This window comes from Catharus ustulatus, chromosome 2 (assembly GCF_009819885.2).
Source record: "Catharus ustulatus isolate bCatUst1 chromosome 2, bCatUst1.pri.v2, whole genome shotgun sequence".
NCBI lineage: Eukaryota > Metazoa > Chordata > Aves > Passeriformes > Turdidae > Catharus > Catharus ustulatus.
Genome location: NC_046222.1, coordinates 89713471 through 89730686, shown reverse-complemented (window position 1 = coordinate 89730686; position 17216 = coordinate 89713471). Strand labels below are relative to the sequence as shown.

The following is a 17216-nucleotide window of genomic DNA, read 5'->3' as shown; positions in this document are numbered from 1 at the left end:
ATAGTCGTGAAATTACTGTAATTTTATTTAATAACTTGTTTTTCCTGCCCTCTTCTATGTTTTGAAGCTTTTCATGCATGGCAGTAAAAACACGGGAATGAATCTTAAATCATGTGCTTTATATTTTTTTTTTTATTATTATCATTATGTGTACAAAAAAGTTCAAGCACATTCATAGGTTAAATTTCTATACAGTAATTAAAAAGCAAAACCAAACACAAACTCCTCTCCCCGCCCCGGAAACAAACAGAAGCCTTTACATTCTTGTATTTTCAGTAAAATTACATTGACTATATAGTAATGCTTACCAGTAAGCAAGTTGGGGACCATGTTCCCCAAACCAAACATAATATGGACATGAACTTCTCAATAACCTCACAAATTGCAATGTGCAAATATATACATATTTATATGCCTATTTTTCTGTATATATATATATATATATATGAATGTCAACTTACACTCATTGATCAAGGAGCATAGAAACCATTATTCTTATGATGCTCCAGAAGGATATATTTCCAGGATCAAAGAACAGCATGATGGACCTCTTTTAATAATAATTTATTCTTATCCTCTTTAATAAAACTCTCCAAGACTTCACAGTATATGCCACTGGACTTGAAGGATTGCTGTTGATGGGCTCATTTTTATGTTCGTTTCTCAAGGAACAATCCCACTGACCCAATCAAGAATCTGAGCTACTGGAGGCTAGCTAGTGAAATGGCATGAAGTGTACTCAAATGAGGCATCCTTGCTGTTCCTTTTAAACATTTTCAGAAGAGACATGAAGGGTTATGAAGAGCTGCATGAGGTTGGAGAGAATATTTTCAGGCAGTTGTGAGCATCTCACTTGAAAAAGGAGCAATTTGCTATTTTTCAAAATATAGCAGTTGATGTCCAAAGTGCAAGGTTTCTGCCCTTTTGGCGCTATTTTGTGTCAGTTATAGTTCAGGCACTTTGCAGCATATTTTAGGAAGGACTATGCACTTGAGGATCATGTTCAAGATAAAACGAAGTCGGCCTTAGATGTAGGAGAAGTGAAGGCTTTCAATGTAAAAATATTTCTATGTTAAAAAATAAAAGAAAAAAGGAGAGCAATTTCAGTATAAACTTCAAAAAATTTTCTGCTACAACAAAATGCAGAAAACAATTTAACAATTGTGATAGTGAGAAAGCTGGAATAATGTGAAAGTGAATAATGAAGGGTAGCTTCCAGGCAAATGGATGGGAGGGTTTAGGTGAGTTACCTATCACTAAAGTTGGCCTTGTACATAGAAAATGTGCAGATCAATTAAAACTGACACTGTGAAATGCCACAAAGCATTGAATGTTCACATTGGTTTGTAAGTGGTAGTGCTAGGTCCACTCACATTGATTCTGCTCCAAAAACTGACAATACTTTAGTAGAAGATAGGACATTAGAATATCTCACTTTGCGTGTTGTGGTTTTCTACCCTTCCCTGTGAAGAAATTCACGGTGATTAGTGGTGGAAAACTTTTTTAATCATGAGATATAAAAAAAAAAATGACATAATTTAAGGGCCTTGGGTGTTGCCTATTACTTAGGCACAGGATCTCAGGAATCAGTGCAGCATGAGATGTCTGAACCAACAATCCACAATGCTGCACACAGCTTCCTCCTGTGTTGGATGGAGTTGCAGTGCAGCAAAGGTGTAGCTTTGTCTTGCTTGTGAGCGGGACTTCTCTGATCTTCTCAGGTGGTTTGTGTCTCTCCTTTGCCAATGAGGGTCAAATATAGGTAAAAAGCTGTAAATACTCCAGGAAAAACTTATCTTTTTCTGTCCCCAGTGCATGTTCTGTAGCAGTTGTCTTTCTAAGCACGCAGGCAGTTGTTGAGATGTGAGAAGAAGTAAACATGGCACAGAATATGCAAACAAGCTGTAGAAAGATATTTCAGAGGAGGGCTCCAAACACAGGACTGCTCATCACACCTGCCATAACTTATTTTCAGGGTGTTTGGTACAACCAACTCCCATTCTCAAGCCTTATTTTCCTCTTTCTTTTCTTCTTTCTTCTTGCCTGCCCGAAAGAAGTCTGTTTCTGACATCTGGCCATGAGGAAAAGTTTTCAGCTGGTTTCTGCTGGCACAGAATGACTCTCCAGTCTGTGGTTGAATTTTCATTTATCTAGCTGAAAATAATCTGTTTTATAATCTACACCATCTCTGTAAAAAAGAAAAACGCACTCCCCAGGCACTATGTAAAGCTAAATTCTGCTGAGGAGGATGGTTCTTCTATGTGTAGCCTACAGTGAATTGGTGAAAATGACCAGTTGATACTAACCACATACAAGCAGCATTGGTACTGTCATAGGTTAAGGTGGGAAAGTCTGTTTCCTTAAATAAACTGCTCCCCACAGTCCTGAGAAATTAATTACTTCAAAAAATGCAGCAGTATTTGAAAACGTTAGCTTTCCTTTCATCGTATGAGATGTTTTGCTGTATAAGATTGAAATAAATTATATGAGTCAACCTAACCTTTTCAAGTGTCAGTGTGGTTTGACAAGCAGTTGGGTGAGTGTTGTGGTGATTTCACAGTGGCTGTGCATTATGCATTAATGGTAAAATTCCATGCTACTTTTATTATTTCTTTTATAAAAATACAACAAAAGAGAAAGAAATGTAATTGAAAAAAACCTCCAAAAACAAAAACAAAGCTTAGCACATTACTTAGAAAAACAACTCCCTTAGTCCCAAACCAGCTTTGGTGTATGCTCTAATTCATGTACAGTAATATTTCACATTCATTGAGAATCACAAGTCTTTGGTTAACTACCATACAACCTGAGAGTAACTGTTCTAAACCAATCCCTCGGTCTTAAGCAGCAAAGGCTGCTATTTCCAGGCTGACCATGTTTGTTTTGCTTCAGTGCCTTCTTGAACAAATTCAAGTACTTTAGTACTAGTTTCTGACAAGAAAATGTTGAAATGCGATTTAAGTACAGCTTGAGTTCTGTCACTGGAGCAAGGTATTTTGAGTGTGGCCATACAAAAGGAAATGTTTTCTGTGTCTACTCATAAATTTCACAGGTATCTTTCTTCTGGGAATATCTAAAGCTAAAAAACACTTTCCTGCCTTTGCAAATTGACCTGTACTCCCTCTAACCCATCCATAGGTCCACTTGACATTGACCTGACTGACATAGTCCTGCCAGAGAATAAACTTTCCCTTCTGTTTTCCGAGCTGTCACTGAGCAGTACCTTAGGCCGAAACATTTGCATGAATTTCTGGTAAAATTCCTTTGATGCAAAATAATAAATGAAGGGATCTAGGCAGTTGTTGAAGCAACTGAGGCACAAGGTGAGCTTGTAGGCAGGGTACAAACTGCTGTTGTAAAATAGGCGGCTGATCATATGTGCAAGTAGGATAAAGTTATTGGGGGCGAAGCAAGTGATGAAGGACAGAAGGACGATTACTGCCAAGTATATGGATCTAGTCTTTTGCTTATTGCCATATCTGCTTGATGTCTGAATTAGCTTCCTAATGATACCAATGTAGCATCCAACTGTTATAACAAAAGGGATCAAGAACAGCAGAACAAATAAAGCGAGGAGAAAGGCTACCCAAGCTGCAAAGGTGGGCAGCATATCCCATTTTAGGACATCAAAACAGGTTATAATGCCTAATTCTTTCACTTCATAGGTCAGGTCTGTAGTTTCTAGTGGGTAGAAGGCTAGTAGCAAGCACATCCACATAACTAGGCAGGCAGCCAAAGCATATCTTTTTCTTCTCCACTTGGTCAACTTCATGGGGTGTACCACACCCATGTACCGCTCCACGCTGATAAAAGTCATGGTCAGTATGGAAGAATACATGTTGGAGTAGAACATCACTGTCACAAGGCTGCAAAGAGTCTTGCCAAATGTCCAGTGATTGTTTTGGAGGTGATAAGCAATCTGGAAGGGGAAACAGCTGGCCAGCATAAGGTCCGTGATGCTTAAGTTGATCATGAAGATAACAGACGGTGTTTTGGGTTTGATGTGCCAAAAGAGCACCCAAAGGGAGAACAAGTTGCCAGGGATGCTGACCAGAGCCACCACTGTATACACAACAGGGAGGGTGATGGTGACCGTTTTATTCTGCAGCATTGCCAGCGTCAAAGCGTCCAGGTGGGATCCGTTTTTAACCATTATTCACAGGTGGGTTGTTGATTTCTGTAAGCCAGCTGGATCATATCATGAACACTGGGCTTGAAAACCTAGAGGAAAAATGTCAAGTGAGAAAAACAGTATGTCAAAACAGAAGTTAAAGACATAATCCTATATTAATCAACTAAAAAATTCTTTAGTTTGACAGATTTTTCTTGAATGCACTAAATCCATTAAAATTGCTTCCTGAAAAGTCTTGCCTCCCTCCAAATCATCATAATGTCTTAATGTCATAATGACTTCTTCCTATCTTGGAACAGCTTCCTTTTCCCTTGTGAAGGGTTTTCTGATACTTAGAATCATAGAATCATTAAACTTGGAAAAGACCTTCAAGATCATGGAACCTTTGAGCAAACACCACCATAGCACTGACTGTTGTTAACCAGCACTCCCAGGTTCTTTTCCACTGGGCAGCTTCCCAGCCACTGTTCTCCAAGGCTGTAGTGCTGCATGGGGTTCCTGTCATCCAGGTGCAGGACTTGGTATTTTGCCTTATTGAGCCTCACACCACTGACCTTGGCCCATCAATGCCTCCTACAGATTGCTCTGTAGTCTATTCGTTATCACACCTCCTATGTTACTGTCACATAAAGAAAATCACGTCACGAGTTGAAATTCAGTCGATGTCTGCATGAGAACATTAGTCCATAAATTCTCCATGAGCTAAATCCATTGTATCAACTGCAGACGTCATGACCTTGATTTCTGTGGTGTACAGTATCTTCTGACCTTTCCCCCTGCCAACTGAACTGTGATCCATTTCAATTAAGGGCTGGATTTTAATTTTTTTTCACTTTTTCTCAACTTAGGAAAAGGAGAACATGTATTCAATGACTCTTGCTATATTTATAATATAAACAGAACATAAGGAAAGAAACATGAGAACCAGGGACAGATTGCAATTGCTTGGACTGTTTTGCAGGCTGGAGAAGCCCTCTTCTACCAAGAAGGAAAAAACTATTGAGCTTCAGCTTCTGCAAAATGTAAGTTATTTAAAAATGTTCGGTTTGCAGCTGTCTTATTTGCATCATCTGTAATTCTGCAAAATTAGTTTCAGTTTTGCAGTCTGCAAAGGAGACCCATGCTTTCACTACCTGGTTTACATAGATCTTTTTTGGCAGATGCAATAGCTCATGGTTTATATATTTTAAGCAGTACAGTAGCATTCAGCAGCTGCAGGAAAGAACCCACACCTTAATGTGTGTGCTTGCTTTCATTAAGCTTCAAGTACAGGGAGGCAATTTCTCAAAAAGTATAGCATTGAAAAAGTGAAGAAATGGCAACAAATGGCCAGAAAGGCAGAGAATAGATCTACAGTAGGTTCTGTGAAGAGTTACAATAAGGGCTGAAGAAGGTGCCAGGCCAAGTCAGCCAGTAACTGTGGGCACATCTCTGCTGTTTAGTAACAGCCAGAGTGGGCTCAGGCACACTCCTGCTTCTGGACTCTCATTGCCTGTGTGGTTTATTCCAAGCATCTTGGTGCAAGACAGCCCTGCTGTAGGAAGTTAGATTAGAAAACATAGGTGCCAGTTGGTGTCACTTAACCTCATATCTTGTTAACGAAGAGCTTTAATTTGTGTGGTCATAGGCCATGAGTAGTGTCACTGGTCAGTCCCTCAAAGAGCCCAGCCCATGGTCCTGGTAAACTCTATAGCTGGAAATAACCATTCTGACAAAAACTGTGCTTTCTGAGGAAGGCTTTTACTGAAAAACTTGCTTTCTGAACCATTGATGATTCCTGAGACCTGGCAAACATGAAGTCTCTACTGGAGGCAGCAGTGCAGTAAAGAGATAAACCACTCAGAAAAACCTGAGTGCAGATCCAGAAAAAGGTACAGCTACAGCAGCAAGCAGCTCAGTGGGGGCTTATTGAGGTTCTTTCTTATCTGATCTATTTGACATAGTCCTTCAAATGTCAGGTAAAAATATTAAGAAGTGGTGAGAGTCAGTACCAAGAAATTTATATTGATTAATTTTGCTTCCAGCTGGGTTGTTGGAATCCTAGATAAAGAAACAAGAAAATAGGAATTGCAAAGAAGTTAGAGATGTACATATCTCATACACATGACACAGAGCGAGCATGTTTCAAGTAGTGAAGTGGTCATCAGATGAGCACAATTGTAAAAAGCCCTTTGAGCCAAATCTGTTGCAAATGAAATTCAGTTCTTGTCAAGGAAGTTCTATCAAGAATGAAACTCATTCTTCATTTTTCAGACTACCTTGAAGAAGCACTCACTGTCACATAACGCTTGGAAATAAAGCCTTAATGCTCTCTATTTCAGCTCATCTGTCTGTGACTTACCGTAGCAAATATTTATTCATGAAGTTGGTTGCCTCAAAAGTCCTGCTCAAGTAGCTTCCCTTTGTGCCTAACAACTCTATACTTCTTAAAACAAACAGAAAATTGTTGCCTATATCATGCCTACAGAGCTGTAATAATATATCTTTGCAAGTGAAAGACATTTGCTATCACAGGCCCCTAGACACTATTCCTATAGAAATTGCAGGTACTTGAGAAGGCAGGAATATAGGTGAAAATTTCCATTAAATCTGTCGCACTGATCATAAAGCTATCTGTCTCACATTTTTGTTTGTGTTAGACATATTTTCTTCTGTACTTGCTTTTTCTGAGAGAACATCTTGATAAAATGGAGATAAAAGGTGCACACATAGATCCTGCTGAATGCATAACAGTGTCAGCATTCACAGCCTGACTAAAGGCAAATTTTATGCACCCATAGAATGCTACTGCCAATGAAACATAGGTGACTCCAAATGTAGGCACCTCTTGAATTGGAGTTGAAAGACATCAGACTTACTGATTACTTGCCTAAAAGAGTTTTCTAAAAAGAATAGGTCTCCTTGACATCATTTTTGGTAATGAAGATGTCCACCACAATGAGTAGAAGAATGCTGGATGGTTCATTTAGAGTCTTCTGTAGGGGAGAAGAGGGCATGCAAAGCACACAATTTTGTATGTCATTCTTGAGGGCAAAGAACCTCTTGAGGAGATGTGGAGTACAGAAAATCCTCCTCCCAGTTTCATCTTTCCTTTTGCCAGATTCTCTCACACTCTAATCTTGAATTCCTTGTCAGGAAAGCCTGGACTGAAAGAAATTCCTGCTCTGATTCACTCTTGTAATGATTTGCTTTTTAAATGCCCAGCTGTGTAGGTTTGACTGGGATAGAGTTAGTTTTCTTCACAGTGGCTGCTATGACACTATTTTTTGGATTTGTGCTGAACACAAAGTTGACAATAGAGAGATATTTTTGTTATTGCTGAGCAGAGCTTACACAGAGGCACCACGCTGCTTTTTGTAGTGCCACACTGGCAAGGTAGCTGGGGTACATGAGAGGCTGGGAGGAGGCAGACAGACAGGTAGCCCAAACTGACCAAAGGGATATTCCACACTACACAATATCATTACCAGTATATAAAGTAGAGGGAAAAAGGAGGAAGGGGGGAACCATTTAGAGTGTTTGTCTTCCCAAGTAACCCTTTCACGTGATGGGTCCCTGCTTTCCTGGAGATAGCTGAACACCTGTCAGCCCATGGGAAACACTAAATAAATTCCTTGTTTTGCTTTTCTTGTGTGCATGGCTTTTGCTTTCCTTATTAAATTGTCTTTGTCTCAAGCACAATTTTTCTTCCTTTTACCCTTTCAGATCTCTCCCCAGTCTTGCCTTAGTGGGGGAGGTGAGCAAGTGACAGTGTGGGGATGGCTGCTGGCTAGGGTGAAACCACAACAGGTTAAGCTGCTGGAACCACAGTGCACCATTTCAGTGTACTTTATCGCTAACATTTCTGCCTCTGTTGGGGTTTAGTTAACGCTGTGTTCACATTTTCATCTTGTTCAGGGTAACTATGTCCTTCCCCCACTGCATCAGCCTTCTCTGTCTGTGTCTTGTGGTTTAATTTGAAAATGCAATACATCAAGAGAGAAAATAATCTCTCTTTAAAGATTTAGAATTAGACTCCTCTTACATTTTATGTTTTTTTCCCGTTCAATTTCAGGTTTCCAATAGAATTCAATAAGTGAAGCTTGCATGGATTTTAAAACATCTGCCCTAAGCTATGGCTTCATATGCATAATTTTTAAAAATATAGTTCTGTTACATAAATCTCCCTGTTAGAAATGCATGGTTTTGATTTAATTTTGGGACACCTATATTTAAAATATGAAAGACCAATGAACATGCAGACAGACTGAAACAAAAACTCAATAAAGATTCTTTAAGTGACATGATCCAGTCTTATTGACATTTACATCAGTCCTCAAGATTGTGACATAGAAGGAGACATGTTAAGCTTTTCTGCTTGCTTGATTTCTGAAACATTTAGAAGATGGATGTATATTAGTCTCATATTATGTACTAAGCCTCTGGAATAATACTCACTAATTACTAATTCCATGTAGGATTTTTTTGCTACTCTTTGTACTCACTGGCTTCTGGCACTCTGCACAGAAAACTCACTTGGAAATTCAGTGGCCTCGGGTTTTCATCCAAGCTGCAACCATAAGCTAAAGTGGTAGGTGCTTAATGTTTTTCTGAGAGGAATAGGGATTTCTTTCCCTTCAGTTGGCAAAAGATGACAAATAAAATATTAGAGGGTGTACTGAAAATCAAAGAGTAAAAAATCACAAGATATCTGTGTTATTTCTTTGCTGTGGAAGAGTAACAGTAGAGATGTCTCTATTTTTAGAGAACTGCTAAATTAAGCTGATGTGTTTTCTCTTTCACATCCATTATCTTCCTGTTGTCAGTGTCAAGCACACCTGTGAAAAAAAACTGAAAAGCCTGTGAGCAAAGTCAAAATGGGAATTGCCAATTTATAAAAAATTGAGATTTGCTTTGTGATTTGAGATGGAAAAATAACTTGTATATCATACAGCAAAAAGCCTTTCAAAACCTATTGTGTTTCATAATTTTTGGCTCAGTACAGGTCAAAGCACTATTGCATAGGGAAGAAAGTTCTTATTTCATAAATTCTTTGATATTATTACATCTTTAGAAAGACACCCTTCTAGCTGAAGAATGTAGGATGGCATGTTTCAGATTACAGGAAAAACAAGCTGAAATGCAATTGCAACTGAATTGCAAATAGATTTAGAATGAAGCAAAGTGAAAGCACAGATTTTATTGTAAGCACTTATAAAATAATTTTTCATCAATGCAAGTGTAGCTGAAGAATGTATCTTGTTTTTTCTTAAAAGACTGCTTTTTAGTATATATTTTTTTTTTTTTTTTATTTACTCAGTTTGATCACAAGGCAGTAACAAGGGCTAAAGGGTTAGGATAGTTTATGTCTAGCTAATAGATATAACTAGAGAAAACTTAGGGGTTCTCAGCATGGAGTGCTCCTGCTGGGTTTTCAAACCCTCCTGGACTGTCTGAATTACTACTGAGATGACAGAAGTGAGTAAAAGCACGTAAAAAAAAATCCTTAATTCCTATTGCAGAATGAGTGTGAGGAGAAGAAGGAGTCAGGGAGGTAAAGAGCCAGGAGTCAGTAATCTTGAGCTGTAGGAAAAGTGACAAACACTTTGACATTTAAATAAAGTAAGGACTTCTAATATGAAGAACAAGAAGAAAAAGTTCTCTTTTGTAACGTATCTCAAGTGCAGTTCCTAAAGCATCATTCATGTGATTCAGAGAAATACTTCTGCAAATGTTCAAGTTCACCAAACTGAGGAATGTAAATGAGACCATCTCCACCTGAATGTTTCCTAAACTGAACATGGGCCTTACCGAAAGAGGCTGCAGGTTTCGTCTTGATGCTTCTTTCTCACCCTTGCAATAAAACCTCCCATGCAAATTTTAGCTTGCAGTGTTACATCTCTACATCTCTAAAAGTCAAGAGTTTGGTTCTCTCGTGAAGATGTGAACCTAGGTCTTCTAAGAAATTTCTTTGTATTTTGGCTTCCTTATTCTTTTAACTGATTTTTTTTTCCTATTATTTGTTCTGATATCGTTACAAAGGTCATAAACTGTTGCCAAGCCTGTAGTTATGTTACCACAAAAGCATTATTTGACGTTTTAGCTTATCTTCTTTTAAGAAGACATACATTTGGGAAATGACACTTCTACCCTCTGTGCGCTTGTGTGTGCAAGCATTACTGAGCAAAGAAAACAAAACTGAAAGTATCTAACTAGCTATGATATTCCTGACCTTCCATGCCATTTAGCTTAAAAAAAAAAAAAAACCTCTTCTTTATTTCTTATTTTTCACCAAAGATCACTCCAATAAATGACATATGTAAACCATATGTATACCTTCACTGCAAAAGCTGGCATATTTTTTTTACAATGAAAAAGTTAAGTTATACTCATTATATTAGTCAAAAACTCTTCCAGAGACAAATGTCAATCTTTATCTTGGTGCACACAGTCAAAGTAGACCCTATGGTGGTTATAGCTCTGACCTCAAACCATCAGGGCAAGGTAAAGCAAGAGTGTCTTCTGTCCACAAGGATTTCACATTGAGAGGTAAAAAAACCCTCTGCTTTTTCAGCAAGAAAATATAAAAACATTACCAGCTTTCATGTAGTGGAGGGGTGCATACCTCTACCTGTTAGAGCTTGTTAGCTGTATAAATCTTGAGAAAAACTACTGTATTCAAAAGTCAGGAAAAAATAATGCTGTCATTTCTGATTACAGTAATTTCATGACTATAAGGCGCACCCTTTTGACTAAAATTTTCCCTCGAACCCGGAAGTGCGCCTTATAGTCCGGTGCGCCTTATCTGATGTACAAAGCGGCGAAATTTGCCAAACCGGAAGTGTGAGCTGAGAGCCATGGGGGGAGCCGGAAGTGCCACAGCAGCTGGCTGGGGGCGGGCCCGGAGGCCCGCGGCACTGCCCCTGCCGGGTGGAGGCGGGCCAGGGGGCCCGAGGCACCGCCCCTCTCCAGTCCAGGCAGTCCTGGGGCCCCATGGCTGCCGGGTGAATGTGGGCTAGGGAGGCCGCGGCACCCGCCTTCCCGGGTCCAGGAAGTCCCGGGAGCCCATGGCTGCCAGGTGAATGTGGGCTAGGGGGGCCGCGGCTCCCCCCTTCCCGGGTGGAAGCAGTCCCGGGAGCCCATGGCTGCCGGATGAAGGCAGGCTAGGGGGCCGGCGGCAATCCCGCTCCTGGGTCCAGGCAGTCCCGGGGCCCCATGGCTGCTGCGTGAATGTGGGCTAGGGGCCCCGTTGCACCCCCCTTCCCGGGTGGAAGTAGTCCCGGGAGCCCACGGTTGCCAGATGAAGGTGGGCTAGGGGCCCCGTGGCACCCCTGCTCCTGGGTCCAGGCAGTCCCGGGGAGCCATGGCTGCCGGGTCCAGGGTGGCCTGTTGGCTCACAGCACCGCCCCTACCAGGTGGAGGCGGGCCTGGGGGCCAATGGCTGCCAGGTTGAGGCGGGGCCTCGGCCAGCAACCACACGGGGTGAACTGGGGGCAGGGCCTCGCTGCAAAAAAAAAGTGCGCCTTATAGACCGGTGCGCCTTATCTGATCTACAAAGTTGCGAATTTTGCCGAATCCGGGGGGGTGCGCCTTATAGTCCGGTGCGCCTTATAGTCGTGAAATTACTGTACTAGGGAGTGCGTCTGTTCTCTAGCCTGACAGAGTGAAATCAGGCTGAACCAAAGAATTTCCAAGACTGAACCAAAAAATTCTTAATGTGAAATTTAAATATACAGATGAGAGGCAAAGAAACTCTGTATGCAAGTACTGCATCTTCAGAAGCAGGTAAGTAGTAAAATTAAATGTAGATACCTACTTTCAAATTTTCTGTGTCTGTCTTGGATTATGCAGTTTTGCTGATAGTTGAATTTTAGTTCACTTGAACCTTCACCTTTTCTAAGTATAAATCAGCAAAGTTTGGATTCTCTGCTGGTGTTAGCAACATTCACCCTAATTTAGGTAAGATTTGCAGAAACATAGCCACTGTCATCTGTGTCAATGAGCCAGTTCAGAGCAAAACTCTTCGATGTGGTCTTTAAAACTTTAAAAAAGTTTATTTCTGCAGTAGTTGTGTTCTTGGAAATAGTAAGTCTGTGGGCCAGTATTGACAAAAAACCTCTCAGCATCTGAAGTATGATTTTACAGTTCAGGTGCTACTTAGATTACAAAATGAAGTAGTTTGCAGTTTTGTTTATCAGTGTGCAAGTCAGCTTATAAAAATGCTGTGCACAAAACCTTAGGTCAGTTGAAACCCAAGTTGTGTAACTCCACTGATAAATTTTGTAGGCTGGTTTAAGTTTCAGTCGGAGTAAGCATCTTAAACTGGATTTGAAGAGGTTCCACTTCAGGGGCTTAATAGCTAGAATATTATATATATGTTGGTCTTTCTTACATATGTAGACTTTGTAAGCTTAATTTTTTTTAAGACTGATATTTTAAAAAAGATTAGCAAAGCTAAGGCAATAGAATATCTCAACATATCACCTCAGGAATTCATACTATAGGACATGGAGTCCTCGGTGATCACTACCTGTGTGCACACTCGTATTTCCCAAGAGCACAAGGTAACTTTCCTCTGGGTGAAACGATGCTATCTTGCATAGGGAGGAAGAGCCATGCAAGCAGTTCCTGAAACTGCTGATTCCTGTCAGGGAACCTTCACTTAAATGGGTCACAGTGTTTGTCGGATGGTGCAGGGCCACGAACAATCAGCTTGTAAACAATCAGCCTGTAAACCTCCTTTTAACTCCCCTGGCAGACATCCTGCATGGTGTGGAGTTATCCTGTGCCAGAAGGTCCTCCTGCAGCTACCTTGGCCTTGACTTATGGCAAAATGAAGCCACATGTTTTTATAGAATTTTGATGAAATTGCCTGATTTACTTGATATTTAAATAACTCATGAACTGATTTCCTTTATAACTTTAAGTTTTTAAATATTGTCTATATCCAGGATTGACAGACAATGGCTTCTGGGCATCAACATCAACTACTTCCCTCTACAAGTAATTGCCTCTCATAGCTGTTGTGAGAATCAGAGGAAAAGTGTAGTTAATAATTTCCCTTCTGACCTCAAATTCCAGGAAAAGAATTTAACAGTTTATTGGCTTAAGGCATTTCTGGTAGACAATATGACAGATTCCTAACAGAGAATCTCAGTCTTCAGAAACATGGTGATCTTACACTGAATCTGTGTGCTCCAACTGGCATTTCTCAGCAAACAAATATACATAAATATACATAAATATACACACGTATAAGCATACGTGTGTGTATATATATATTCTGTTTGAAATCTCTACTTTCCATCTTTTCATCTCGCTTTTCTGTGCAGCTCTCTCCAAGTGTTTCCTCTCCTGATCAGTCTATAAAGGAATTGAGGTAGAGTTGCTGCATGCTCTTGAAAATTATCTTTAGAGATCAAAATTAAAAAAAAAAAAAGAACCTTAGATGGTGCTTTTTTTTCATACTTGCACTAAGGATATGACAGTCTGTAGCTGCTGATCGATTTAGCTTATGATGGAGCCCATAAACAGGACAGGCCACAAAGGTGTACCTGAAAGGATAATTTGGTGTGGTATTTGGGAAATGTTTTGAGCAAACAATGTAGAGTACAGTAATTTCACAATTATAAACCGCACCATTTTGACTAAAATTTTGGTCCAAACCCAGAAGTACAGCTTATACACCGGAGCGGGTAATAAATGAACAAAGTTCAGAAATTTGCCAACCTGGAAGTGCGAGCCCGCAGCAGCCCCAAGCCAAGCCAGAGCTTGCCTGGCCCCAGCGGCAGCGGGGCAGCACTAAGCCGAGCCCACATGGCCCCAGCGGCAGCAGGGCAGCGTCGAGCTGAGCCCGCACGGCGCCGAGTCAGTAAACCCCACGATCCCGCGATTCTGTTACTAATTGGCAACTTTGTGAAAGTTGCACGCAGATCCTTGCTGCGAACAGAAGTGCGGCTTACAATCCAGTGCGGCTTATATATGGACAAAGAACGAAACGGTGCCGGCACCCGGAAGTGCAGCTTATAATCAGGTGTGGCTTGTAATCGTGAAATTACTGTAATTCAACAGCCATATAACACACCGGGACTAGAAATTGGAAGCACTATTTGTAGGGGTGTATTAAATAACTTGATTGAGCATGTAAGCTGTCTTCAGATGAGCCTTTTTCCACTGCTTCCACTAGTTGGTCTCAGTAGATTCAAAACATCTTTCTACCTCCTAGATAGAGGTGTCCCAAAAGGCCTGTGCTGGATCCCTTATAACTGGTGACTTGTAAAAATGCAGGACGAATTGTTGATCTTCCTATTTATTAAGATCTAAACGAAGAGGCAAAACTCTTCCCACAGCAGTAGTGCTAAGTGGCAGGATTTTGGTAAAGATGTCCTGCCTGGTCTTTGCTACAGCTATGGATTTATTATCCATAGAAATCTAAGTATCTGTTTTAGGGTGGGTTGGAAAGTGTTTACTGTAATGGGCAGATCTCCAGTGACTGTGGTATTTGCATACGTAGTGACTTCCACAGTAAATGCAGGTGTTTGAACATGATTCCAGCCTGTTTTAAACATCCTGTTGATTCAGATCCTGATTTCCTGGAGGCCCATAATTTCCTGGAATCTGTCAGAATCTGAGCTAGTTCACTAAAATATAATTGACCCCTTTCACACTTGGATCACTCAGCTGCTACTTTTAAATGACCAGGTCAGCTTTTGTCATAGGATAGGATTAAATGCGTTGTTTTACCCATACCCATCTTCTTCCACCTGTGTGTCGAAGCCTACAGTCAGTTTTACATGATCAAAAGGACTCAGAATAAAAATTGTTTTGTCTTCTTCTGGTCCTGCTGCAGTACTTGCTCAGCACATACAATTTAGCCCTTATTGGCAGACCACGGAATACTGTCTCCCCAGGTACCTTCTGCAATGTTCTCGCAGTGAATTCCTACTGACTGGGCATTCTCCTGACACTCATGTCAGTTTGGAGTAATTCTCACATCAGTGCTAGTGCAGTCTTGGTTGAAAAATATGAGACCAGGTGCTCTGTAGGAGCTGTGCACTGTGCAGCTATCTTGCTTTTCTTATTCTCTGTTCCTGAAAGGGTAAGAGGAGCTAGATATACAGAAAGAATGAGCCTCGCTTCCTGTCAAACTGTACATTTTACTGGAATTCTTTGATACAAAAATGGGCTTCTGGAGGCACTTTGGAATGACTGGAACTGGTATTGCATTCAGCCATTCTCCTGTACCTCTTGTCAATACCCACTGAAAATTGGTGACTGCATATATTTCAGGAGGAAGGGTGTGTCTGGGCTGACAAAGGACTGGGAGGTAGAAGTGTATGCAATCCAAGGCAGTGGGAAATGTGAGCTCATTCCCTAGAACTTTGGACAATGCTTCCTTTCCAGCTTGGCCTGAAGGGACTGGTAGTTGAGGCTCACCTCAGGTCATCTCCATAAGAAATCTTGCACTGTCACAACTCTTTCCTTTGCCTAATTTCTTTTACTGCTTATTGTCACAGCTCAGAATGTGAACCCTAAATTGTACAACTGAACTATATATGAGCTGTATTTTTCCTGAGTGCTTGATGTTCAGTTGCTCATGTATATGGTCACATATAACTGGTTGTGGTTTTCTGGTAGAGAAAGTTTCTTCATTTTTTTAACCAACTGCCATCACCATTCAACAGTATTTAAGCTACAGTGATGGGGTACCCTGTCTGATTCTGCCTTTTAATTAGGATAATATAATCGATGAAGGCCCAATGGCATGACCAGGATGCATTTCTCTCAGGAGCAATCCTGTAGGTATTCATGCAGCCCCCAGTGAAGTCTGAGGCAGCTCTGTGTGTTGCATGCACAGTGCCTCAGAGCTCTTTGTTTCATAGGTAGAAGCAAGATCATTGTTTCCAAGCTTGTGCTTTGTTCACATGTGGAAAGAACTGAAAATCAGCTTCTCTGCAAAAGCTCACGCCTTATGTTGAGCATCAATAACTGCAGCTGTGCTGCTTGTGGCTGGCACAGGGCACAATATGGACTCATAAGTGCCTGAACAGGCAGAGCTCATCTACCCAAAGACACAGTGCACAGGGAACAGGAACCTCAGAAACAGTAGACATGACCTAGTTTTAAAAACAGCATCATATGTGCGCAGAAAGGAGGAGCAAAGAGCCAACATAATTATTACTTTCTCCATGACTTAACACTTTTTTCTTGACTTCTTCTCAGCTTGGCAATTTGATACCAGTTCAAGGTATGACAGGTAATATACAAGAAGAAGAGATTATAAAATGGGAAGAAAAAGAAAAATATTTCTAAGAAAATCTTCCTTTAGTCTAGTATCTACACATGTATCAGAGTGAGCTATCACGCTGATACAAAGAGCTCTAACAGGAATAGCATCCTGAAACCACATCTCCTTCACTTTTCTTAATATCCTTGAGTACAGGTGAGACAGGAAGTCAAAGTACAGCTTTTCAGCTAAACCTGACTGCAAGTACCATGGTATTCAGGGTTTGGTCATCTCTCCAGTCCTCTCTGCACTTATTTAACTTAAACGCATAAATAAGAGAGAAATTGGATTCTATCCTTGTCTAACATACTCTTTTTGCTTGGAGAAGTATCTAAGTGCCCTAACATAGTCAGATATATGCTAATACATTATTTTAATGAATACTACCTATGAAATAATCACAGGCAGAAGTGAAACATTCTGCAGCTGGTGTGTGTGGGGGAGCCAGTCCAGGTCTCACAGGCTGACAGCACAGCACCCTGGTGTACCAGCCACTCCTCCCAGTTCTGTGTCACTGTCAAACTCACTGAGGCTGCAGTCTGTCCCTTCACCAGGTCATGGATGGATAAGTTGAACAAGACTGTACCCAGCACTGACCCCTGTGGAACGCCCCTAGCAATAGGCTGCCAGCTAGACTGCTGCAAGGCAATTCTGATGACTGGTACAGTTATGCTTCAATAAGACACATAGAGCAGTAGAGCACTAGGAGACAGTTCTTTGGAGACAAAATTTGGGTTGTTAGGAGCCCTAGAGATCTCTAAGTGATGTGCTCTGAAACATTGCCACATTCCTGTACTTTCAGTGGGTAACTTGACAACA

At 40.8% G+C, this 17216-nt stretch overlaps 1 protein-coding gene across 1 annotated transcript in view; it reads right to left on the bottom strand.

Annotated features, from left to right (window-relative positions):
- Positions 1 to 384: 384 nt before the first annotated feature.
- Positions 385 to 17216, bottom strand: part of P2RY8 (P2Y receptor family member 8) — a 33601-nt gene continuing 16769 nt past the window's right edge. Inside the window, exon 3 of the mRNA XM_033052299.1 lies at positions 385 to 4221. Coding sequence (XP_032908190.1) covers positions 3080 to 4153 — 1074 coding nt within the window. The 5' untranslated portion in view covers positions 4154 to 4221 and the 3' untranslated portion in view covers positions 385 to 3079. The remainder of the gene's footprint in view (positions 4222 to 17216) is intronic.